The sequence below is a fragment of the Aulonocara sp. 'chitande type north' Nkhata Bay genome, linkage group LG9 (assembly GCF_057382095.1).
Source record: "Aulonocara sp. 'chitande type north' Nkhata Bay isolate Kocher_YH1m ecotype deep benthic linkage group LG9, A_spYH_male_GT1.1, whole genome shotgun sequence".
NCBI classification, from domain to species: Eukaryota; Metazoa; Chordata; class Actinopteri; order Cichliformes; family Cichlidae; genus Aulonocara; species Aulonocara sp. 'chitande type north' Nkhata Bay.
Window position 1 is genome coordinate 10,248,881 of NC_141352.1, and position 27,325 is coordinate 10,276,205.

The following is a 27,325-nucleotide window of genomic DNA, read 5'->3' on the forward strand; positions in this document are numbered from 1 at the left end:
GCTAAAAGATGCAGCTGAAGGTAAATGAAGTAATAATAGTAATAATAGTAATAGTAACAAAGGCGTTACTGAGAAATAAAAACGCACAGACCCGTGTTTCTATAGCGGAGCTTCTGAGACCTTATCACTGCTCAAACCAGGGTCTCCTCTGACCCTCCCTCTGGTTTTAAAACCAGAGGCGATCATGTTTTTGAAGTCCTCAGGTCAGCTGTTTTAAGTGACACCTGAAAACTCGGTTTTGCAGGTTAGCTTTCCCCTGATTTTCCCCTTTTATTTTGGACCATGGAAGTGTGCATGTTGGAATGAATGTGTGACCACATGGTTGCTCAAACATGTATACATAACCTTAATATGTGGCTTTGATTCAACCTGTGATGCTGTACTATATAAATACATTTATTATTAATAATAATGTTATTAATTTTATTAATGGATAAAGAGGTTTTGCTTTAGTCAAAAAAGCATTCACATCTTTTAAAAATGAATTTCTGGGCTCGTTTTGAACTTTAAGTCCAAATAAACTGAACAATCTTTATATGGGAACCATTCTACCTCACTTTAGCCTTGCAGGTAGTTTCTTCTAAAGAAGCAACTCAACTGCACATGAGTGTGATAAAGAGAGCGCACAGAGACAAAAGATCTTCACGGGCCACACTAATGTAATGTATTTGGAGCTCTGCAGCCATTAGAGAAGACTGAAATTAAACCAAACTGCATTTCTGTGTTTTACAAAGGCTTTGGATCCAGAATAGGGTAAAAGCCACCACATCTCATAACATCTGCCAGATGTGGCCGAGTAATGAAGCAGTGAACAGTCTCACTGTGTGTGCCTTCATCACACGTGAGCGCTCGGTTTTTATCAGGGCTATTTATTAGCATTACCTCAGAAAACCTTCCACTGTACCCAGATCTCTCTGCTTGTAGGTCTCACTTCTTCCACTTGATGGCGCCACACACCCATGCTTTACATGCGGTGATGCCAAAGGTATGCTGTGTTTGACCCTTTTCATGTTTCAGCTCAACAAACAAATGTTTGTCCAAGTTTATGAGAAAAATCAGGATTTGAATCCCGACTTTAACTCTGGAGTAAAAACCTGCAGCAGGTTCAACTCTGGTTTTGTTGCCTGATCTCAGTTTTTGATTTGGTTCATTCAAGCATATTTACACTCTCAGGGAAGGCTGGGTGTATCAGTACAGCTCTGTGTAACGGTACTTATCTAGACTTTTTCTAGTTTTACTGAAAGCACGTGTTTTTTTTTTAAACATCAATCAATCTTTATTTATAAAGCACTTTTTATACAGCAATGTAGCACAAAGTGCTTTACATGGTTAAAAGCAGCCCACCCCACCCTCCAACTCACTCCCAACACTCTCATTAACATAAACAATCATGGATACATAAATTGGGCTGGACACACATGAGCCCGGTGAGGAAACACTATCACAGGGAGCCGTCTGCACCGGGAGCCGCTCACAGACCGCAGCCTCCAGGCTGGGCACACAGCAGGAGGGAGGCAAAGGAGCCCCCCAGCCAGGCTGAGAGGACCCCCAGAGACCCAGCAGCCACGGTCGATCACAGCCCCGGTGCAGAGAGCGCCCTCCGAGGAAACACTGGAGATATGACACAATAGGATATATACAGGATAAAAAGATATAATAAATAAGAACGGGATACAATATAAATATAAATATAAATAGAGTAAGAAGATAAAAAATGAATAAGAATAAAATCAATAAATATTAGGTAAAGCCTAAATTAATAATATCAATAGAATAACCGGATAGAATAAATAAGCATAAAATAAATAAACGCTAAGTAAAAGCTAAATTAAAAAGGTGGGTCTTGAGCCTGTTCTTAAAAACATGTACGTTCTCTGCGGCCCTGAGCTCCTCCGGCAGGCTGTTCCACAGACGAGGACCATACCACTGAAAAGCTGCCTCTCCGTGAGTATGTGTCCTGACTTTAGGGACAATCAAAAGGCCAGTACCAGAGGACCTCAGGGTCCGCGAGGGCTCATATGGTAAAAGCAGATCTGAGAGATAAGAAGGCCCGAGACCATTAAGACATTTAAAAACCAGTAAAAGAACTTTACAATCGATCCTGAAACACACGGGGAGCCAGTGCAGCGATTCTAAAACCGGTGTAATGTGGGCCCGCCCTCTGGTCTTCGTCAGCACACATGTGGAGCATGTTATCTGCCTCTCACCTGTGATCAGCATGCATGTTTTTCCTGTTCTGTGGGAATACCCAGAGGGAACGCACACTAAAGACCAGCCCTTTGAGGGCAGGGCTCATACCAGGAACCTTTTGGCTGATAGGTGACCATGGTAACCACAGCACTGCAACCTGCCACCCATGTGAACCTCAGTAAAGCCAAATCCAGTCCATGAAAAATAAACACGACCACCATGAAACTTCAGAGCGTTGCCAGACAACGCGCTTTTGTGTGTATGGGAGTGTGCGGGAAATACCTGCCTTGATTGACATCACTGAATGAGGCGTGTCCTGGGAACATCAGCCCACTTACTTTATTACTAGTATTACTACAGTTATTATTTTTATTTTGTTCTCAATAATTGGTTGTCGATTTGTGACCATAAGCAGGCACGCTGCAGTGTTCCTGAGTCTGAGAGCAAGCCGGGGCAGATCTGTAAGTGTGAGAGGAAAGCTTAGTCCCATTAAGTCCAACTTAACGAGTTTAATATTTAAATATTCTTCAATAAAGAAAATGCTTTCTTACAAAATCACAAACATATTGTATCTTTTGGAAAGTATCTCACAAATCAGCAGCTGTCTCTGCGAAACAAACATCACAATGTGTAAAAGCTACAATTTTCAAAATAAAAGCTTTAAAACTGGTCATTGTTTGTTCAGTTGACCTTTCTTAATATTATGCTCTTATCTGTTTTCCATTTAACTGGACTGCCAGGATGATCCTGCCCCAACTTGTCTCACCAGCGTAGTTCAGGTGCTGAATCTAGAACCGGTTCCACACATTTTCCCACAAAAACCGCTGGCATAGCACCACAAAACTTGCTATTCCCAAAGTTTGAATCACAACTGTCAGTGGCTATATGAGGGGGGAATGCAAAAAACTCACTAATCCAAACCTGCCTAGTAAAAAACTCCAACTTCTGTGAACTTTGGTTCTCAAAATTGTCACATTGTCACAGATGCAGTGGTGGAAATGAGGAAAAACTGGGTTCAAACAGTCGTCTTACGATTTTAGAAGAGACCTGTTGCAGGGTTTGGGAGGGAAATTAACATTTACTGTTGAAAAATCAGACGTATCAGAAAAATGAGACGCAAACCAACCACAACGAGACACAGACATCGTAAAAGAAAGACGAAAAATGACTACAGACAAAATGAAGAGCAGTATGGGAAGCAACCAAAAAGAGACAGAAAACAATTATAAAAGGCGCAAAATGGCAGAAGAGACACCAAAAAGAAAAAGAAACTGTGCAAAAAGAAGTGCCACGATGACTCAGACAAAGCAGCCACAAAGAGACACAAACTGTCTGCAAAGAACAACCACAGAAAGATCAGTCACAAGTTCCAATACTGAAGAAATCTGAACAGGTGGCAAAGAAGAAATTACAGCTCTAAAAATACACACAAGAAAAACTAAACACAAAAATATGGTTTGCTAAATATGAGCAAAGACGCCAGACACAAAACAACAACAGAAATATTGCAACACAACCACAAAGCAAGACGATAGCAAGACTGCCACAAACTAAACATAAAGTAACAATGTCCACGGAGACACAAACTGACTGCAGAGAGCAGTTGCAAGAAGATGAGAGGCAATAAACATACAACAAGACCAAAAAGAAATGTGGAAAGATCATGAGACAAAAAACCCCCACAAAGAAACTGAAACACAAAGCAACCACAAAGAGAAAAAAGAACACAATCACAAAAAGCTCTAAAAAGTCAACCATGAAGAAACTGAAAGGACACTAACAACTAAAAGTGGCTCACAATGGCAACGAGCTTCAAAAAGGAAAATGACATGAAAGACACAACTGCAAAAACACACAGAAGCAGAGACAACAAACAAATTCCAACAGCCAATTGCCAAAAGTCCAACAAAAAGACTCAAATTGATCAAAAAGAAATGTTAAAGGACAACGAAGTCCACCAATCCAAGCAGATGACAAAGCCACAGCAAAAAAGTGGAAAATGGTAAAGAAAAGATGCTCAAAATGTCCAATAAATAAGTAAACTGGGAATAAAAACCCCTAAAACATGAAGTTGACGGTGCTGTGTAGAACAAAACTATAACAAAGAGACACAAAAACACATAAAATTAAAGGAAGGAAACATGAAGAGAACCAAAATGACTCCAGAGTGATGTCGAACAACACAAAGAGACTCTTCTTTACAGGAGGGGAAAGTGGCCCGTTACACACCCCCCCTTTTTGTTACCAATCCAAAACTCAAGCACTGCTCTCATGGACAGTTTAAAATGTTCTTAGACCAGGATATCTGTCTGTGGGTAACAGAATCACTGCTTTAGACTCCAGACAGGAAAAAGGGAGGAAATGCAACAAGAAGACAAAAGAGAAGTTGCACTAACAGAAAATGTTTGAGCAATAAACTCGCACATGATGAAGATTTTTTATCATGCATAGGAACATAAATTTGGTGCAAACTATTAAAGGACACAGCAGAAAACCTTGCAGTAGAGTGTTTCACTGCTTGCACAACAGCTCACTCATGGTTCGGAGGGCGTGTCCTGCAGAACTCTACCTGACAATCTGTCAGTGGCTGCAGAGAGTAGTGACAGCAGGGCATGTGAAATCACGGCTGAGCTTTTCAGGCATGCGTTTAAGCATTCGACCTGGAGACAGCTTCGGGGGTGGGAGGGTGGGGTCACTGCAGCCTGGGGTTGGAGTGGGTGGGTGGAGTGGGTGGAGCTACACAGGCTGAAACACGAAAGATTCCCCGGAACCCGACAGGTCAAAGAACACCAGGAGTGAAAACGCAAGGAGGAGATTTGTGTTGTTGTTAGGAAAAGTCTCCGAGCCAGGCTTCAATAAAGTAAATACAACAACATCCTCAAAAAATTGTGGGTTTTAAAAATAGTTTAAAATCTTCCAAAATGAACTAAAACTATCAACAGAATGTGAAGAAGCAGCTGTTAAAGTGGAGTAAACCAGGGCGGGGCTGGTATAATACCAAGATGTCCCAAAAGATGGAGCAGTGGAATCTTTATTTAATCAGTTAAGTCGTTAAACAAATGTTTTTATTTGCAACTGTGGCAAAGGTGAAGGAAGTCGGGGTAAACAGAAACATCATGACACACCTGGGGGTGAAAACTGCTACTAAATTAGTTACAAAAATCTCCTTTGAAGTGACCTTCAGCTGGCGGCTGAATGAGATACCAGCAGCAGCCAAGATGGTGCTGGTGGAGTCAGTTCAGACATTTGGGTGAATGATTCAGACGCTGAGTGTTAGGTGTGGCTGTGTGCAGGCAGGAATAGGACCCAAGGTGCAGACTCCAGAGACAGACGTGAACTCAAAAAAAGGCTTTAATTTAATACTCAAAATATAACAAAACTAAAAAAACTCAAAACAAACTTAAACTAGAGAAATGACAAAACACACAGCTAAGAAAACAGTAGATCGCGACATGGACACAGAGAAACACAGGGCTTAAATACACAGAGGGAGCAATCAGGGAATGAGTAACAGGAGGGAAACACAGCTGGGACAAATCAGAACTGACGAGACCAAAGAAGCGTAAACTGAACACACTGAGAAAAGACAGAGACCTTCAAAGTAAAACAGGAAACACATAACACAGACTGAACAAAGACACAGCCTCACATGTAGGCACTACAGAGGGAACAGAGACGTGGGACCAGGGCAGACACAAACACTGACTGAACACGGGGATATAGGAACTAAGGATACACAGAGACGCGAACTAGACAAGGGGATGCAGGTGATAGGGGAGACAGAGCAACTAAAGAAGACAGAGACATAAACCATAAGACAGAACTCAAAGAAACCAAAAACTAGAAAATATAAATAATATCATAACGACCCAGGCATCCTAACACTGAGTGATACCGAGGACACGGTTAGAGAGTCAGCTGTGAGGAAACATGAGAGACAAGCGCTGGGGTTAGCCAGCAGGCAGTGAGTGCACTGAGTGAGGAGACAGTGACGGATGATTCTCTCCAAAATGAAGCAACAAAAATTCAGAAACGCTAAAATCTTAAATCACCTGAGCATCGGGCCAAAGCAAAACTATGGGAAGGAAACTGCAGCGAGGTGCGTCTGTGCAATGACCAGCTAGCTTAGCAGCTGATTATTTAGCACTCCAGTCTCTGGTGTGGAGATTTCTGGTGTCATCACTAACACTATTCAGGATCTGTGTGGGCACACAGGCACAGACTAAGATTCAGGACCCTTAGCATCAACATGTTCAGTTCCAGATGCACAGTAATCATATAATGTCATAGATTGTGTGTTTTGTGTGTGGTGTGTACTGAATGAGGCCAGTAAAGTCTACTCTGCTCTTTTTCTAGCCCCAGGCGATGGGGGCAGCCACAAAACGGGAATGGAGCTTCAAAATGGTTGATTATGAGCACCAGGGTGGCTCCATGTGCATCTTTTATATACAGTCTGTGGGAGTTATTGACGAGGCAGACGATTCTGCCACTCCAGGTAGCAAAAAGTAAAACGAAGGCAGACAGTTACCACACACCCTTTGTTTCTTCTACTGTTTTTGATAAATACACCCAGAACTGCTCCTTACTATTTCTTTCTGTATTCATTCCTTCAGTCTTTGTTTTTATGCTGAAAAATAAATAAAAAGTATTGAAGTTTTAACAATTTTTAAAACTGTTTTTAAAAATACAGATCAAGCGACACAACACGAAGCGTGATTTATGGAGTTTGTTGCGCGTGTTGTGCATTTTTCTACAAAATAAAGCAGTTTTATTTAAAAAAGAAATACTTTTCACCCAGATGGTTAGAGAGTCTTCAGGATATACCCTGAGAAGCTTCTGTTTGACATCTTCTGAACGATCTGAAGCTTTCCTCTGCTGCTGGTCCGGAGGCACAAACTGGGACCAGCCTAAGCAGAGAGGCCGCTAATGTCCCCACTTAAGTGTCCCTTTGATGTGACATTAGGGCAGAAATGGGTCTTGGAAAAGTCCCATGTGGGCTCTATGAAAGCCGCTCTGGCAGCGGACACACAAAAGGGCAGGGCCCCTCCTGTGTGTGCTGACATTTAACGCTTGAGGGTTTTTCTTGTGTCTGAGCTGATTAGCGCTAAAATAATACAGGAACAGTCAGCTGTGTCAATGTGTCTTCTTTTCACCTTTGCACTGAAGGTGTGTGTGTGTGTGTGTGTGTGTGTGTGTGTGTGTGTGTGTGTGTGTGTGTGTGTGTGTGTGTCATTGTGGGCGTCTCTGTGAGTAGCGCAGCCTTCTCTCGTCAGGCCACTCCCGGGAAGCGCACTGCTGCTCCGCCTCGCACACGGACGCACGGACGCTGTCCTCGCGCGCCTCGGCTGCTGTGCGCTCTTCTCCGTCCGCGCGCGTCTTCTCCTCTTTCTACTGTCCGGATCTAGGGGGGGCGGGGGTGTCGAGGTGGAGGCATGTAGCAGAGGATTCACGGCGCAGAGCGAGCAGCATGTAGCAGCACCTGGAGCTCCGCGAACATCGCCCGCCTCCCTCCTCCTCCGGCTCCTCTGCCCTGCCGGAGCGCTCGTTGCTCCTCTCGGGCTGAAGCATCGCCTGCACCGGGATCTTTCCGAGGATTTTTTTTCTGTAGGGGTGGGTGGGGGGTTTGTTTACTGCACGGGAGTGTGAGCGTGTTCCTCCCCGCCGCTCTGCACCTCTCGGTCGATGGTCGTTGGGGAAGCTTCCATCTTGAGTCCCGTGTCTACCGAGAGAACCATGGCGAGCGACTCCCCGGCACGGAGTCTGGACGAGATAGACCTGTCTGCACTACGGGTAAATGTGTCCCTGCGTGTGTGATGAGCTGTCTGTGCCTGTGCGCGTGCGTGTGAGTTTGCCGAACACCTGTCCCCCCTCCTCCTTTTCTCCTTCTTCTCCTCTCCATCCTCACCGGTGATGGATGCGTCTCTGTGCCTTCCTCTCCTTTCTTGCTTCTGCTGTGCTTGCGCGTGCACACGAGTTACACTGTGCTGTATGCGGGGGGGCTGTGCTGCTCGTGATTGAGGAAATCACATCGGATATCAGAGTGTGGGCTCAGGCAGCCTCCTGTTGTTGTTTGTTCCTTTTTTATTTATTCTAAACAATTGGGACGCGATGTAACGACGCTCCGAGCTGTGCGCGTGCACCAACCCCGTACGCACACACACCTGCGCGTGCGCACGGCAGCAAGTAGAGGCTGCTGTGTCTGTGGTATGTGGGGCAGATGTTAAGCTGCCTGCTCATTGACACTTTCACAGCACACACAGATACGGAGGCTTGTGGTGCACGCGCTCACTTGCCTCACTCGTGCACGCGCGTTTTGCTCTAGGTTTCTCACTCTAACACACACACACTCACACACACACCGTGAATAATAGCGACGATAACCGCAACAGGAGCGAGTTCCGCCATTTCGCGATGTTGTGGCGACAGCAGCAGCAGCAGCGTGCACTGTATGCAAGGGGTTATGTGCGTGCACGTGCGCGCGCCCCCGCCAGGATGTGAGATGTGCAGAAGGAGACAGTGCAGGAATGTGAGAGTGTGTGTGTGAGAGGAAAACTAATGATAGAATCACATTTGTATAAACTTTCTTATTTTTTAATTCAGTGTGTGTGTGTGTGTGTGTGTGTGTGTGCGTGTGTGTGTGTGAGGCACAGCTCCCCTTTCTTTGCTGCTTATGCAACACAGATGTACCTGCAGAGTAACGATCAAGTCTGGACATGATCGACCGGGTGGGACTGCAAGCCTGTGTGTCTTTGTATCTCTAAAAGGCGCACGCACAGACACACACAGACACACACAGACACACACATCGCTGGGATAAATAAAGACAGAGGAGTCTGTGTGTGTTTTCTTGTAAAAATCCTTTGCAGCCTCCATGAGTAGCTGAAATTAGGTCACCCAGGACGCAGCAGATAGAGCTGTGGGGGGGGGTTGCGTGACGCAAAGCCTGTCGCAAGCACACTCACACTAGCACACTTCCTGTTTCTGCAGAGTCCCAAATGATCTTGTGTGATCCCCTCCTCCTATAGGCAAACCTGCTTCCTCCTCCTGGATGCTCAGGCTGGGGTTAAGCTCCTCTGATAGCTCCGGTCAGATGTTGTATTAATAGCTGTTTGAGGCTCACATGGGGACGTAACCTTGGCGTCTGTCACATTCCATTATTTTACAGTCGCCTGCCTGAAATGGGGCTGAGTCAGGAGGGTGAGGTGGAGGGTGGCTTTGTAGATTTGACGCCGGCTGGCGGAAACAGGACAGGTGAGACGGTCGGGGACATTTGAACGAAAGGGGATCGTGTCAACCGAAAGGAGCGCGGTCAAAATCACAGCTGTGCATCGGCTGCAGGCAGCATCGTGGTGTTCATGAAACAGTGCAGTCGTGGATGTTTCAGAGACCACAGCCCCTGAGATCAGGCAGCAAAGGTCCAAAAATCATCCTGCAGATGGAAGGAGACACAAAACGCACAGCGCTGCTTTTTATCTCCATCGTCTCTGTGGGTTTCTGTGGCTATTTTGTGTTTCTTTGTGATCATTTTGAGTCTCCTCGTGGTTATTTTAAATTTCTTGGTGTTTTTTTTATTCTTCTTGGTATTCTTGAGAAGCTTTGTGGTCGTTTTGTGTCTCTCTTTGGTTGTTTTTGTCTGTTTATGATCCCTTTGAGTCTCTTCCTGGTTGTTTTGTGTTTCTTTGTTGTACTGAGTGTGTTTGACATTTTGCAGCTGAAGCCCACAGGCCTCCTGACCCCTTGAGTCTTGAGCCCAGTTGAATCATTTAGTAATCCACTCATTCTTTATAAGACAGTCAGTGCCGTCTCCTCTGGTGTCTCAGCAGTATCCGCTTAGCCGCTCAGCTTTTGAGAAGAAGTCCCAAAGTTCAGTGGTTATGCCCAAAAGTAGACGTGGAACACTGACGCTGTTTAATCCAGTAGTTTGGATTAACCTGAGATCCCTAGAAATGTTCGTCAAAATGACTCGATTTATGCAGAAAAACCTGTAGCTTGAGGCTGAACCGGTTTGTCTTAGCTAGAGGTTTGTTTACACCCAGCGTGAGCGTCTATATGTTCCAAAGATGTTTTTCTCAGCCAATGAGTGAGCAGAGTGATGTCTTACAAAGGAATGAGAACAATGACAGCTTATTCACGTTGTTCTTTTGGGTTTCCACTGTGGTTTTGCTGCACTGTTGAATTTGCAGAAGTGGAGATGATACCTGTGGCAGACAATGGTCTCGGCCCTGCTGCATCGTTTTGCGTTCACAGAGCTGCAGCGGCACTCAGCTCGTGTACGCAGTGCTCCAGTGTAACAGGCTACAGTTTAAAGAAGGGGTTAGCGAAGGAAAACCTCGAATCCTGAGAGGATTAATTAGAGGTAAAAGGAATATTTCTGGTGCACAGCTCATGAGTTTCCTCAAATATGTGCAGGAGGTGTAGCGATGACTCTGTTGTGGAAAATGCTGGTCCCCAGCTGCAGACTGCTTGTGGATGCAAACTTGTGTTTTACATGTCAGTGTGAAATCTCATTAGCCGCCCCTCAGGTTAAATGCAGACCTTTGTTTCTGTAGCTTTTCCCCTCATTTGCCATCCAAATTTCTTCTTCACGTCAGGTGTTTGTCATACATGTGTGGTCTCACGGCTGGTAAAAGCTGTGCACAGGTGTGTGTGGATGCACGCTAGGCTCGTTCCTCCAGGATTAGATGTGCTTCTGTTTGACCTTGACTGAAAAGGAACACTGCTTTTTAAGCTAATCCCCTTCAGGAGGCTCTGCTGTAACAGTCCCAACGCTCTCCTGTGGCCTACTGTACACCAACACACACAGACACGCATGCACGCACACGCAGGTGTGCTAATACCAAACACGCACCACTCAGGTATGCTTAAAGATCGACGTGTGTGTTTTGGGAGGTTTGCTGAATTTGAATAAACCTGAATATAAGATTATCTTGTGTGTGTGTTTATATGTGGGTGGGATTTGACCTGTGTGGGTTGTACCTGTATGTGTACCATGTGTTAGTAGTTGCGTTATAATAAGAAATAAACACATTTTTTTACATTTCAAGGGAAGATTTAAAACCAAATGCACGGTTTTCTCTGGGCTGATTTGACCCGTCTGCATTGATTTGGTGTGCCCAGTTTTGGAGACGCTCTCTGTCTCCTGACTGCAGTGGAAACGGCTCCTGTGGCACCCAAAGAATCTCTTTTTTCAAAATGTCCGCAGGAACTACTTTTTCTTCAGAACTCCACCTGACAGTCGGATCACTGTGCAGAAGGAAGTGGTGAGAGGTTTGTCTTGCCTTTGCCTGAACCATGGTGTTAGTCAGCTGTGTGCTTCTTTTAGTTCCATAGAAAGGAAATAGTTTTGAGTGAACAGCTCAGCTGGGGGTGCTCCCCTTAATGTTTCCATCACGAAGCTCTTTCAAACTATTACACTTCTAGGAGCAAGTCCTTCCACTTGGCTGCCATCTTGGTCAGGTATTTTGAAGTTCTTTATCAACGTACGTTTCCCATTAATGGTAGATTTAACCATCAGTGTGGTGTACTGAATGAATTGATTAAGGTGTTCAGTGGCAATGTTAGGTTTCCAGTATTCAGGAAGCAGTAAAACGTGACATTAACAGGAATAGATCTGAATAATGTGTGCTTTTTCCACACAGTCCACCCGAAACTATAATCTAACTTTTCTGTGGCAAGATGAGAGATCGCAAAGTGAGATTCTGGTGAATAAGAGGCATATCTGGCTCTGTCGAATGAATCGAGTCTGTAAGAGCAATGCAGAGGTTATCTACTGAAGGACTAATAACAGTGTGGTGACAGTGGGAGGCTTTTTACAGGGTAATACCACAGGTATGCATTGCTCAGTCACCCTTTTAATGAGTGCATGCATGAAGGTCAGATTCCACTTTGAATGGCTTCATCCTTCTTCTGTCCTGCTCAGCTGTGAACCACAGTTAAGTTCTCCTGAATAACGTTGTGCTTTTTGTTCCTTCTCTTCCCTCTTTAACCTCTACCTCCCACTCTCTTGTCTCTCTTTCACACCCAGGACCCAGCTGGTATCTTTGAGCTGGTCGAACTGGTTGGGAATGGCACCTATGGGCAGGTCTACAAGGTAAGGCAGTGTGCAAAAACAGGCTTTTTCCTTTTCCTTGATTGTGTGGAATTAAATCCATGATGAGAGGCAGTAGCAATGGCATTTTTCATCAGTCACAGCTCTAAAAAGAAACCCTTAGTCTCAACTTGTACGGGCCCTTTGTGTTGCCCCTCAAGTCATCTCTAAAACTGAAAAGACTTTTTAGCTCCTTTCTTTTTAAGCAACCCCCGGGGAGGTTTTCTTCTGATTGGCCAGCTTCTGGAAACCTCCAGAGGGGCAGCACCCAGTGATTTCTGATCTGCTACCCTGCTCACGTTGACTACTATTGAAAAAGGAACTTAAAATCTTGAAGCTTTAGATTTGTTTACCCGTATATCTGAAATTACATCATCATGTATGCAATAAGGAAACAGATAATTGTTCGCTTTTAATGTAAATACCAATAGCAAGAATCGTTTTCCTGATATTAACAATTCTGCGGCTGTTTTGTATTCACAAGTCGACGAGGGCGGAAGGAGGGGTCAGTAAAAATTTGACTTTAAAAGCAGGAAGCTGCTGCTGTTTCCTACCAGTTTGTTTCCTCGTAATGGTCAACCACTAACCTCAGAGTGTTTCACAGAATATAATAAAATGTTTTCATGTGTCAGTGATTTGTTCTGCTGAACGTGGTGTTAGATTAATTACATTTTGTCCCGTAACTCTGAGAACCACTGAAGGCAAAAAGCTGCCCTACTTTTTTACTGTTGCTGCTGCTCGCCTTGTTTGTAAATGTTGTCTTTTTTTATTGTGATGTGAGCTTTGAGAGACTGAGTAAGAAGTCACGCCGTTAGCTCCTCCGTTGTCTCTAAAACAAGCTCTCACAAATGTCATCCCGTCTCATTTTTGACTAAAACTGAAGTTACTACTGACTTTCTCTTAAGACGCCCACGCTGGCTGTAAAAGCAGAGAGGCTGTGTGTGTGCGTGTGTGTGTGTCTGCGTGCGTGTAGTCTCACTTTGAAAGCAATTAACACACTCAGACGACACGTCTGAGTGTGTTAATTGCACACAGAGCTGCAACAAACTCGTTCCGTCTGCTGGATGTTCTGTATTGATCGTTTCAACGAGGTGACGCCTCCTGTGTGGAAATGATTGATAGAACGAAATTAACCTGTGCTCGTTCTCAAGGCATCGTGGGTAAATTAAGACCTTGTGTAAAGCAGGAGACACCCTGCTTGTTTCAGCAGCGGCACAGAGCAGAGGTTACACTAAAAAAACATCTGAGCAAACTTTAATAATGGTTCAAAGATGAAGTTTTATGTTCTTATTACCCTTCATATATTTTAACTGGAGAAACCACACAACTGGAACACCAGTAGCAGCAAGGAGTCCAATGCATGCCATCCTACTGTTATAACAGCGTCTATTGCACATGCTGCACAGCTGTAGCATTCCTATTTGAAAACTTATAAAAGGTAATGAAGATCAGCCAAACGTGTGCAGGCAGCGCGGTGCACAGCGGGGATTGGGAGCAGTGTTGCTCAGGTTTAAAAAGTAATTACTTACTACTTACTGATTACTTCTCCAAAAAAGTAATCCTGTTCCTTTACTGATTACGTATTTTAAAAAGTAATTAGTTACTTAGTTACTTTTGAAAAACAAAATGAATACGTAATAAAGCAATAGGCCTTTCAGCCCAATTCTATTTTTTCTGCATAATCCATCATATAAAATCTAAAAATCATTTTATTAGTTTTAATCTATTAAAATAGTACACATCGCATTAAGCAAAAATGAAATTATATGCAACAGTCTCTGACTTGAAGAAATTGTTTAGCATTTAAACGTATGTTCTGCATATTCCAGTATATAAAATTAATGCTTTGTGTTTACTCTCACTCTTTCAAATAGATGCAAGTAAAACACAGAGAAAAAAATAAAATTAAAAAAAGAAGCAAAGTCATGTGGTTGGAGTCATTTATTTGTGATGCGTTCAATGGCAGGAAATTAGTGCAGGAAATTACTCTGGGTTACAGTTAGCTACGTCATATGTGTTGGTGAGTGTGCGCTTGGTGTTCAGTAAAGGAACACCTGGGCTTTGGCGTCATATCTCTGTCATGCTGGAGTCATGCAAGCGAGGCTGCACTTCCTCCTCAATCCCACAGCCAAGTTTCTGTTGGAAAACCTTCAGACGTCTAATCAGTGAGTCATAACTTTGCAGACGAACAGTGACAACAATGCTGAAGATGATGACAAATGCATATTTAAACATTCCCACCAGAAATAATGAAAGGAAAACTACTAGAAACTGTTTATACAAATACAGACAGGTAGGAATGACTACTTTAACAAGTGTTACGAGCTAAATAATCTGGGTAATTCATTGATGTATTGCACGCTGAATTTGATCACAGCCCAATGTCCTGTATTTGCCAATAAAACAAAAAAAAAGCTTTTTCATATAAAAGAATAAGCCAAAAAATAAAATCAAAGACTCAGCAGCACTGACTCCGGTCGTTCTTAATTCTTTTTTCACCTGTTTAGCAGGAGTGGGGCGGGTGGAGGTTTGCCCGGTGCCACAGCGGTCATGTCCGTGGGGGGAGCCGGTGGTTTCTCTGTGAATGTCACATTCTCGTGGCAGCGTGCTCGGTGCTTGCTCAGATTTGAAGTTTAGGTGGAGTTTATTTTCGTTGTGCTTTTTACAGTCAGTTACAATAACTCGTACTGCGTGCTAGCTAGCATGACGGAGTTTCTATACAGCTGGGTGGTGCTATGATGTTACTGATAGTGAGCTTTATTTTATTAATAAGGTTCGTTAGTAGAATTGCCAACGGCTCCTTAAAAAATGGAATGGTCCCTCATTCAGAGAAAATATTACACGTTTCGTTTTGAGCTGAAAAGGAAAACAGTTTGGAAAAAGACTGTACAAAAGGGTTAGGTTTGTGTATGGGATTTCCTATGCCCCCTGAATGCACCATCGGGGTGCATGTCCGCAACTTTAGTTCAGAGACAAACGGCAGCTGAACAACGGACAGTGTGTGCGTTCATAAGACCGTAAGTTAATGTTTTACTTCACTCAGTTATGTTGGTGTTCAGCCATGAGTGTATTTGATGACTTACCAGCATCTCTCACATGATGATCAGGGCAAGCATTCTACTCATCCTGAAATTCTCCAATATATTCATCATATGAAAGAGGAACACAATCAACTCCGACTAGATGTGCAACGCCTGACAGAATTGATCTCTAGCTCACCTGTACTAGCTCCACAGCATGCCACATCACGGTCTGAGGATGGGACGTCAACCACACCTGCCCACACTAGTAAGCTGGTGCCAATCAAAGGTCAGAAGAGCCCACATCAGCCTGAAAGTGCTCCACAGGTGCCATTTGGGGATGAGTCTCAACATCCAAAGGACAGCCAGCATGGCCTGATTGAGGAGCTCACCCACAGTCTAAATGACGCAGATCTTGACAGGGAGCGCAGCGCACAGTCACCATCACCTTCAGTCGACTCATGCCCTGAATCTCAAGATTTTCTTTCACCAATGACACCAGATGAGAGGCCCTCTCCACTTCAAGTGTCAGCAGCAAGGGGACGGTCACCGTATCATGCAGGCCAAAGAAGGGTTGACGAGGTGTATGCTCGTCGCCACAGGAACTGCAGTCAGCCTGCCACTCCTCCTAGATTGCCAAGGCTAGGGGCCTGCTATGAAGATGATCCATACTACAGACAAGATGACAGGCATCCTACCCCTGGTCACCCAAGCTGCCCTGACAGTCACTATCGTTCTCCTTATGGATATGGGTATCAGGATTCGAGTTATCCGTACAGGCGCTGTGGTAACTATCCAGATGACCGCCGACAGTGTCCAACCGATCGCCTGCAACCAGGTGGGTGCCCTCAGACACCACTCTCTCTCAGCAGAGCCCAACCGATAGAGACTTATCGTGGACCTCAACCAACGATCCCCGACCTTGTGCACGAGGACCCACGTGAGTTTGCAAGATTAAAGCTAGCTCTAGATAACATACTTCCACTTGATGCTCCTGAACACTTCAAGTTCCAAATCTTGACAGATCACCTTAAGTGTGAAGATGCACTACTTGTAGCTGACTCATACAGTAACAGTCCATTCCCATTTGCTGACACCATGAGAGCACTTACAGAAATGTATGGGCAACCTCAACATCTGGCCTTAAAAAGGATTACCAAACTGATGGATGGACCCAACATTAGGAGTGGTGACATCAGAGCCTTCAAGTCTTTTGCACTACAAGTCCGTGCGCTAGTCGGTATGTTACACCAGTTGGGAGAACAAGGTCGGACAGAGTTGAGGTGTGGCTCACACGTATCTCACCTCTTAGCTAAGCTACCTTATGACCTAAGAGCAAATTTCCAGAGATTTGTCAATCCCATCAACACTCCTATACCAACACTGCTTCATCTTGCTGAATGGCTTGAGTATGAGGTGCGTGTCCAGGTAATTGGAGACCAATATTGTGGCCACTCTGACAGGGAGAGGCAAGTTTCACGAAAGGAAAGACGTCCTGAGCATAAGTTTCAGAAGGTTGCCACCATTCTCCGTGGTAGTGAGCCCAGGAGAAAGATGGAAGGTGACATGTCAGCGGCACAAGAAAGGCCCAAGAAGTACTGTCCATTCTGTAATACAGTGCAGCATTACCTGAATCAGTGCAGTAACTTCAAACTCTTGTCGAAGGAGCAGAAGACAGAGTGGATCAAGGTGAATAAGAGGTGCTGGCGATGCGCCCGTGATCATCAAGCAGCTAAGTGTAACCTCAAAGCCAAGTGTAAACCATGTGGGCGCCGACATCTTGAAGTTCTTCATGATGTCAATACCAGCCCAGATGCTACAGCCTCTGATTCAACCAGTGCACCAGAGGAAAGCACATGCTTAGTAAGTTCCACCTCTGAGACACTGTACGTAGACCGGCAAACCAATAGCAGTCAGGTGTTACTCAAGCTAAGTCGTGTCATCATTAGGAGCAGTACAAAGATGGTTGAAACCTATGCTATACTGGATGATGGATCAGAGCGTACCATACTTCTGCACGAAGCGGCTGATTGCTTGGGGCTGCACGGGGAAGCTGAGGACCTAGCACTCCGCACTGTCCGTCAAGATAGCTGTACCATCCATGGTGCTGCTGTGTCATTCTCCATTTCTCCTGCCTCACAGCCGAACAAGTCCTTCCAGATCCACCGAGCCTTCACAGCAAAGGAACTTGGCCTAGCACGCCATAGTTACCCGATAAGAGCATTACAGGAGCGGTACCGTCACCTTAAGCACCTGCCACTGCCAGACATAAAGGAAGTACAGCCCCTTCTGCTTATTGGGTCAGATAATCCACATCTTCTCACTCCTGTGGAGCCAGTACGTCTAGGTCCTCCAGGTGGACCTGCAGCTGTGCACACCCGACTTGGATGGACTTTACAGGGTCCATCGAGATTCCTACGTCAGCGGCTAACCCCACAGCAGTGTCTCTTCACCTCTGGGGCCTCACCAGAAGCTGAGCTCTTCAGCCATGTGGAGAGACTCTGGAAGATGGATACCTTGCCATACCGGAGTGAGCGGCTCATTACTAGGTCCCGACAAGACGCTGAGGCCATTCAGAGACTTGAGGAAAGGACAATTCGAGTAACAATTGATGGAGTAAATCGCTACGCCACTCCACTACTGTGGAAGAAGAATCTTCCCCCTCTTCGTGCTACACCAGAGGCAGTTTTGGCCCAGCTTCGTGGTACAGAGAAACGACTTGCCAGAGAACCACAGAAGGCAGCTGCCTACTCTCGGGAAATCCAAAAACTGCTGCAGGCTGGCTTCGTCACAGCTGTTGCACCGGAAGAGGCCGCAGTGAGTAACTGTTCGTGGTTTATCCCCCATCACATGGTGCACCACAACGGGAAGGACAGGATAGTGTTCAACTGTTCCTTCACCTACAAGGGTCAGAGCCTGAACGACTGCCTTCTTCCAGGGCCTACACTGGGAGCTAGCCTGTTGGGAGTCCTTCTCAGGTTCAGGGAACACCCAGTCGCCTTCAGCAGTGACATAAAAGGGATGTTCCATCAGGTCCGTCTGCTAGATGAGGACAAACCCTTTCTCTGTTTCCTGTGGCGAGACATGAAGGTAGACGAAAAACCCACCATCTACCAATGGCAGGTGCTTCCCTTTGGGACTACATGCAGTCCGTGCTGCGCTACCTTTGCACTTCAAGATCATGTCCAGAAACACACTGAGCCAGGAGAGGAAGCTCGTCTGTCCATAGAACGTAATTTCTATGTTGACAACTGTTTGCAGAGCCTCCCATCAGAAGGCCAAGCCAAGGAGTTGGTGGATCGCCTGCAGTCTCTTCTCTTGGAGGGTGGATTTGAACTACGACAATGGGCTAGCAATGTCCACACGGTCATCAGCCACCTACCAGTTGAATCCCAGTCAGAGGGTAGCGTTCTCTGGCTCTCCCAGGAGTCAGCTGATCCGCAAGAGCGCACTCTAGGACTCGTATGGCACTGTAAGACTGATGCACTCCGGTACAAGCATCAGCAGAGCGTCAGTTCAGAGCCAACAATGCGCAACATTTATCGGCTGCTCGCCCAGCAGTATGATCCTCTCGGGTTTCTTATGCCATATACAACCAGGGCAAAGGTCATCGTGCAACACCTCTGGGACAAGAAAAGAGGATGGGATGATCCTCACTTACCTGAGAATCTGCTCCACGCCTGACGTTTGTGGGAAAGTGAACTCAGCCAGCTCTCACAGATAACGCTGCCGAGATGCTACACTGACTCACGCTCGGATTGTAGTCACAGCCATCGAAGCCTTCATGTGTTCTGTGATGCCTCTGAGCGTGCCTATGGGTCTGTGGCATATCTACGGACCGACCAAGGAGAAGGAAAGGTCCAGGTGGCTTTCTTGGCTGCGAGGTCGAGAGTTGCACCCAAGAAGCAACTCTCAATTCCAAGGCTAGAGTTGTGTGGAGCCCTTACAGGAGCACAGCTGGCTTCTGTTCTGAAGAAAGAACTGACCCTTGACATCCAAGATGTGGTGTTCTGGACAGACTCGACCACAGTGCTTAACTGGCTCCATTCAGATTCATGCAGATATAAAGTCTTTGTGGGAACCAGAGTTGCAGAGGTACAAGAACTCTCTGCTGCAGCATCTTGGCGGTACGTGGACTCAGGAACCAATCCAGCAGACGATATCACAAGAGGGAAAACTGTGGCTCAGCTTGCTGGTGCGAATCGCTGGAGCCGGGGGCCACCATTTCTTCAGCTGCCACCCAGCCTTTGGCCACAAGCACCGGTGGGAGAAGCTAAGGAGGAAGTGGAGGGGCTGAAGAAGCCAGTGTTCTGTGGTCTGCTTACTGGATCCGCTAGTCCAGCGATACCTGACATCAAACAGTTCAGCACATATGAGGAACTCCTGAAAGCCACTGCTCGATTGATGCACGGGGCGGCTAATGACACCAGTCACCCTGATGCTGATGACTTTAAAAGGGCAGAGCTGGCCCTGCTTAGACATTCTCAGATGGAGAGCTTCCCGAGAGAATTCACATTACTTAAATCAGAGAAGCTGATTCCATCCAGTAGCAGGCTAATTACCCTCGCTCCTGAGTATGACAAGGCTTCTGACTTGATTAGAGTTGGAGGTCGACTCCGCAGATGCGAAGGCCTGAGCCCTGAGGTACTACACCCTGTACTTCTAGAGCCTGCTCACCCAGTTACGAAGCTTCTAATCCAGCGATGTGACAATAAGCTCAACCACCCGGGAGCTGAACGTGTTTTCGCTGAGTTGCGCTGGAAATACTGGATCTTAAGGGGGAGAGAAGCAGTCAGAAGACATCAGCATTACTGTCCCGAATGCAAGAAGTGGAGAGGTCAACCAGAGGTCCCGAAAATGGCAGATTTGCCACCCTCAAGTTTGAGGCTCTTCCGACCTGCTTTCTATTCGACTGGAATGGACTGCTTCGGCCCTATGCTCATTAAAGTGGGTCGGCGCACAGAAAAGAGGTGGGGCATCCTTTTCAAGTGTCTTACTACTCGAGCAGTTCACCTGGATCTGCTGGTAAACATGGATGTTGACTCCTTCTTGATGTCACTCAGACGGTTCATAGCCCGTAGAGGGAAGCCGTTTGAACTCCGTTCGGACCAGGGTACTAACTTTCGAGGTGCAAGTAAGGAACTACAAGAAGCATTCATCGCCCTAACGCCAGATCTTAGACAGCAACTGGCAGCAGAACAGATCCGATTCTGTTTCAATCCCCCTAGTGCTCCACACTTTGGAGGGTCTTGGGAGAGAGAGGTGCGATCTGTGAAAACCGCTCTGTGCACCACGTTGGGAGCGCAGATAGTGTCAGAGGAAGTGCTGAGGACTGTCCTGCTTGAGGTGGAGAGTATACTCAACTCCAGGCCTTTGGGTTATGTTTCTTCAGACATCGCAGACCCAGATCCCATCACGCCCTACTCTTTGTTGATGGGGCGGCCAGATTGCTCTCTACCCCAAGTGTTCTATCCAGAATCCGAGCTGCTCAGTCGTAAGAGATGGAGACACACTCAAGTCCTGGCTGACCAATTCTGGAAGCACTTCATACGGCATTTTATGCCCACCTTGCAACCACGGCAGAAATGGCACAAGGACACAGACAACATTGCAGTTGGATCTGTGGTTCTCATTGTTGATCAGCAGACCCCACGAGCGCTCTGGCAAGTAGGAACCGTGAAAACTATCTTACCGGGGGCCGATGATCGTGTCAGAGCTGCAGTCGTTCAAGTAAAGGACCTAACTTACACTCGCCCGGTGGCACGGCTCATCAGGTTGCCTGTTCTACCCCAGGATTCTGCTTAGGTGCAGAGGACATTCCATCGAGGTCAAATTTGTACACCAAATTTGGGGGCGGCTGTACAAAAGGGTTAGGTTTGTGTATGGGATTTCCTATGCCCCCTGAATGCACCATCGGGGTGCATGTCCGCAACTTTAGTTCAGAGACAAACGGCAGCTGAACAACGGACAGTGTGTGCGTTCATAAGACCGTAAGTTAATGTTTTACTTCACTCAGTTATGTTGGTGTTCAGCCATGAGTGTATTTGATGACTTACCAGCAGTTTCTGCTTCTGTTTAAGTGACGTTATGTACAAGTGGCAGTTCGCTAGCATAACAGATTTGTTTGCTAATTAGCTTCTAGCAGAGAGATTCGTTGTTATCGTGTTGTTGATTCTGTGCTCTGTGTAACAGATGATAAACCGATGTAAAGTTGCCTTCAGTGCATAGTTGTATGCGGTGTGTTGATGCATAATGTCTGACTTTAAGTTTATGTAACCAGGTTGAAGTATAATGTCAGCTTATTTAGCTATATGCTGTACTTGAGTACACCTCAGTTATATCTTTATGTTTATTATGTAATTTGATTCCTAATTGATTTGTATCATTATGCTTTGTCTGCAGAAACCACACACACACTCTATCTCGCCCAGCTGCGGGCACATTCTCAATTGAAAATACAAAGAATGACAACTTTATTCCTGGACTCTGCCTGTTTGTTCCTCTCACATCTGAACATTTGCAAGTGTCCTGACCCGACACTCTGAAGTGATTGCTGCCAGCTCAGATTTCTTTAACCCTTCTGAACAAAGACACAAAGCTGAAGTTATTCTGCCGTTACGCTGCACAGCTGCCTCTTCTCTCATTCTCCCCCCTCCCTCTCCTGCTGCTATGAAACTGATCAATGATCAGCTGATCAGCTTTTCTCTCTTGCTTGTTTATCTCCCACTTTGTGCCAGAAACAGGAAACCAGCAGCGGTCACATTAAGCAACAGCAGCACGTTTAAGCTTGATCAGCTGTTGTTAGAATGTATTTAATATTAATTTCTAGTATCAGCTGATGTTTGCTGGAGCCACAGCTGTAAACCTGCTGGTCATGATATGGTTTGGATATGTGGTGAGAGGGAAACATGAAGATGAAACCAGGAGATGTCCTTACTGGATCATCAGAGCTGAACAGGTGATGGAGAAACAGGTTTACCTTTTAGGTGACATGAATGAGTTGAAGTTATGAACTGTTTCTGAGAGACAAATAACACCAGGATCCTTTTCTAAGTACCTGACAGCTGGTAACTGTGCAGGGGTGGATCTAGCAAAGTGTTGCCAGGGGGGGCAGGTAGGGCATTAACAGGGAGAGGGGGCACAAAGAAATACTTTTCTTTCTTATTCTCATTTAAAATGTCTGGCTGTTATTAAATAATTATCTGAATCTTACAACCAAAGTTTTTATCTGATGTAAAATGTATAGAAATCATACATATACCAACAAGACTGTACATCACTGTCACCACAGCGTTTGTTTTCATTCAAAGGCTTTATGGCTTTAATACCTGGGGGGCCGGTCTCTAGTCAAAATGCCCGGGCCGAGTTTTTGTCCCAGTCCAGTCCTGGCGGACGCTGTTTTTGTCAAACTCAAAGTACGCAGTACGCTGCACGGTCGTACTCTCTCCATATTATCCATCTGCACACGTCTGTTACCATCATTGTCATGAGACACTCTCACAAACAAACTCATGACGGTTTAGTAACGCAGTAACGCAGTGTGCTTACGAGAAAGTAGCAGTAATCTAATTACTTTTTTGCAATAGTAATCCCTTACAGCGGTCCCCAACCTTTTTTGTGCCAAGGAGCTGTTTATGTCCGACAATGTTTTCAGGGGCCGGCCTTTAAGGTGTCACAGATAAATACAACAAAATAAAACCAGTACCCAAAAAAAAAAACCACACAGGAAAAGACCAGGGCTGGGTATCGTCACCGATTTCTAGAATTGATTCGATCCACGATTCAATTTGAATCGGGGAAATTTTGCCTCAGACAGTCAGAAATATTATAATTCAGATCATGCATCAGTACATTTCCATATTTTTATAGATATAAAAAGAAAGCTGACACCTGCGAGACTTTATCAAAGCTGTGACCATCACAGCAGAGGCCTTTGTGTCAAAGTAGCTGAAGATAAAACAGAAAAACATGAAGGTTTTCCTGTTCTGGGATTTTATAAAAATATTCTGCAGTACATCAAAAACAAAAGAAAACCATTAATGAACACATGAACATTACCTGATGCTGCTGACGTGAAGCAGAGCAAAGTTACAGAGGTTTGATTACAGACACAGCTGAGCATTTTGCAATTTTGCATAATTTTAAAAAGTTTAAATTTGTTCAGAAGCCTGTTGAATGGCAGAAAAGATTTTTTTTTCCTTTTACTTACTTTTCGGAAGTAAGTAAAAGGAAAAAAAAACAGCGGCCGACAGCCTGTAAACAACGGTAGACGTGTGCGTAACAAGCAAGCGAATAATGCAGAAAACAGATTTTTAGACTGGAAACTGTTCTTGAAGTACAGAGAGAGAGCTGTGCATGAAGTGTGATTTTATTGTGGTGGAAACAAAACAGCAAAAGTCAGAGTGAATTCATGACGATGTTTATGTGAAGCGTAGTTTGGATCTTCTTTTGCTGCTGGTTCGCTCAATATTGTTTGGAGAGAGATAAAACCTGCTGAATCAGCGCAAAAAGGGCGTGAACACAAAGCGCGGACCCGCCGACGGATCAGAGTCAGCGAGCTGTCGGCTTTCAGCCCCGACCGTGTCCGTGCCGTCGGGTGAGAAAGGCGACATCTCACTGATTCTGATCCGCGGGTCCGCGCTGTGTATAACGTTTTGGGCAAAATAAATTTATATTTAAAAATCGATTCAGGATTTTAATGAATCGATATCACGTTATCAAAGCCAGAATTGATTTTAATCGATAAATCGATAATCCAAACCCGCCCCTAGAACAGACCCAGCGAAACCGAGTTAATGATACAAAAATAAACATTTCACACACAAGCCTCAGCTGTCGTGGCCCGGCACCAAACGACTCACGGACCGGTACCGGTCGGTGGCCCAGGGGACCACTGCCTTACATTACTCGTTACTTGAAAAAAAGTAATAGGATTACAGTAACGCGTTACTTGTAATGAACCACCTTTAACGATACAGCACAGATGCCTCACATTCGACTCAAGGATACTTTGGTGTACAGAGGAGTTCACGGTCGACTCACCCCTGTCCTGACAGATGGGATGAGGTGTTTGTGCTGTTATGAACTTCAACATTTGACATATTAACGGAGGCCCACCGAGTCTGAGATGAAGCTCCTGGGTTTTTGCAGTTCCTCTGAGCATTGCACAGTCTGACCTTTGGGTGAATTTGCGGGGACGTCCCCTCTGGAAGGACTGGCAGCTGTCAGGAATGTTTTCCACTTGGGAATAATCTTTCTCTGTGCAGAATGATGGACTTCAAATGTTTTTGCTTCTCTAAGATTGTTGCTGATGTCTTCAACACACACCTGAATACTTCACAGTAGCAAACTGTCTGACGTTTGCTTTCATAGAGGTGCTCACATAAGGCTGTTCGCTACAACGATATGTATCACATGGCGACGTCTGTCGTTTCCTATCACGCTATCGTTTGTTTCGCAGTGTCGCAAAAGAAACTGTTTACGGCAATATTTTTTCATGGTTTTGATGGTCACTGTAGTGGCTTTATTAATTTCTTAAAGTTCTCTCTTTCTCTTATATTTAAAATATCTACACTATGGACAGACAAGCGCCGACAACAACGACAGTAAACCCAGCATGTGGCTCCACCGTCCACTTGTTTATTTTCCACATTAATCTTTCGCAGTAAAGCTGAAGATCCTGAGATTTTTTCAAAATTAACTGAAATGGTGACAAACAGAAGGACGAGTCAAAACAAATCGAGGACCTTATTCCTAAACAAGGGGCCTCTGTACTCTCTATCTATACATGTAGCATGAACATGGTTTGGTTATTAAAAAGTCTGACACGGACCAGAAAACTGTACTAATGCAAATTATGCAGGAAACCTTTCCCCACCACAGACTAAACACGGCAAGCCTCTTGTACCGCCTACCCAAGAGTCATGTGAAAGAGTACGGAGAGAGTTTATGGATGAGGAGCAAAAGCAAGCCGTCAGGTGCTCAAAATAAACCTCAGACTCAAACGTTAGGACAGGCTTTACCCCGCAGTACGCCGTGTAATAAATACTCTCAAAGAAAATGGCGGCCATTACAACTCGTGCCTAAAAACGTATAGCTTCATGCATTTATCGTCCTGACATGCGTTGTCGGGGAGATAAATGTCTTATATCGGGATTTGGTCACATCGCGCAGGCCTACGCTCACACATGCTGATGATCAGGTAATAAGAAGGGTTTGATCAGCAATACCGGACTGCTTCTTTCTGTGGAAGTAGTGAGGGTATACTTACTTACTTACTTATAAGATGGTATTGCGTGGTAGAGCTCTTTCTTTTCACATGACTGTAGGCTAAACGACTGCAGCCCTGACGTGATAGCTGTCACTTTGTCACTTTGCAAAGTAAGATTTTATTTTTATACCGGAAGCAAATTGCTCAGTAGACTCTCTAGGCTATGCTGGAAATTAATTCAGATTAATTAATGTGACGCGTCTCAATTTCCACTATAATTAGCACCAAATTATCCTCTAAACTTCATAAGAAATTGCAATTACGTGGCTGATGCTTTGAAGGAAATTACAGTGAGGCATCAAACGTTAGATATGAGTGAAAACATTTGAAAGGGGAAGTCGAATGCTGTAATGAAAACACTTAGTTTCTGTCCAGTTTTGTGGCATTTATTGAACTAAAGCAGAATCCTTTTTTTCATTCATCCTCCTTGCCAACATTTTCAAGCAGCTTTCAAATCTTTTTTCCACCCTCGGGGCTGCTGACGCCTCCCCTCCCGGCTCCCGGTTTTTAGCAATCTTTCACAGTTACAGGCTGTGAGCGAGCAATGAAGGAGAAATATCTGAATGATGCTGAAAGGCTGCTCGTGGAGGGCGTTAAAGCATGAAAGATACGCTTTAAGTTTACATTTCACTGCAGGCGTTTCGCTGACATCGCCGAGACTGTTCAGCAGATTTGGTGCGTTGCTGACCTTTTGATTGCGCTTGTTGGGAGTTTTCAAAGCTCACACTGGAGGGTTTGACCACTGAGGAGGCCGCTTTGGTTTTTACTGGATTTGATTAATCAGTGAATGAGCTCTCGCAGAGTGGAGTTTATTCAATCTGTTGTATCGATTTAAGCACAGAGAGGCTCCTCCAGCCTTCAAGCTTTTTCTCTCTCGGAATATCTCCCTCTCATTTCGTCTCACTGTGCAGGCCTCATTGATAATAGAGTAGAGTCTTTATTCGCTTAGCAGGTTAAATAAGGAATCTCGCGCAGCCACATAGCTGAGATGCAGGAAACGTGCATGCTTTTCATGCACAGATATGCAACAATAACACACGTGTCTACAGAAGTGCAAAAGTAAAAGACTGGCTCTGGTGCTGGATCCGGTTTATAATATCTCCAGCAAAGCCTTCACACTCATTCATCTCCATCAGATTCCTGACAGCTGGAAAGCTTTATTCAGCTGCAGAGACGCGGCATAAATGGAAGTGTTTGATTTTAGCTCAGAAAGTGAAGTCGCTGTTCTATAAAAGGAGGTCTGAAGACAGGAGCTGCCTGTCGGAGGTGCTGATGTCACCGGCTTTTGTTTGCCATGTATTTTGGTTTCTTCCTCTGAATGCAGCATTCAGAAACACTTTATACAGCAGTCTGCAATTTACAGGAGATTTCATTGTATGAGGAAAGAACCAATAACAACACTGGCTGGCTCCTGCTGCGACTTAAATGAAGGCACAGCAGAAGAAAACAAGACTGTAGGGAACAAATGGGCATTTTGGAGGAAATAGAAGATTAATGAAAGCATATGCATACAAGAATAATTGTAACAGGTTGGCCTACGGTGTGGCTTCCTGTGGGTGTTGTTGCTACAGTGTCATAGTAATGTTGCTCTAGGACCATCAGTGCAACTTATTTTGTGAAGTCACAGCTTCTTAACTGTCTGAATCTGCAATAAATAAAATAAAATATTGGCCAAACGTCATAAAGTTTCTGCGGGACGCTGTTCAGACGCGTGCAAACCAAATGCATAGAAACCAAGATCTCTACAGACGCTCAGTC

The 27,325-nt window shown here is 45.1% G+C and overlaps 1 protein-coding gene across 9 annotated transcripts in view; it reads left to right on the forward strand.

Moving 5' to 3' along the window:
- Positions 1-7,514: 7,514 nt before the first annotated feature.
- Positions 7,515-27,325, forward strand: part of tnikb (TRAF2 and NCK interacting kinase b) — a 68,238-nt gene continuing 48,427 nt past the window's right edge. For 4 of the 9 annotated variants that reach the window (XM_086305643.1, XM_086305641.1, XM_086305647.1 and 1 more), the window contains exons 1-2: positions 7,519-7,980; positions 12,215-12,280. In XM_086305643.1, coding sequence (XP_086161769.1) covers positions 7,873-7,980; positions 12,215-12,280 — 174 coding nt within the window. In that variant the 5' untranslated portion in view covers positions 7,519-7,872. Of the gene's footprint in view, positions 7,981-12,214; positions 12,281-27,325 lie in introns of all 9 variants that reach the window. The other 5 variants (XM_086305640.1, XM_086305642.1, XM_086305645.1 and 2 more) reach the window with 4 other exon arrangements.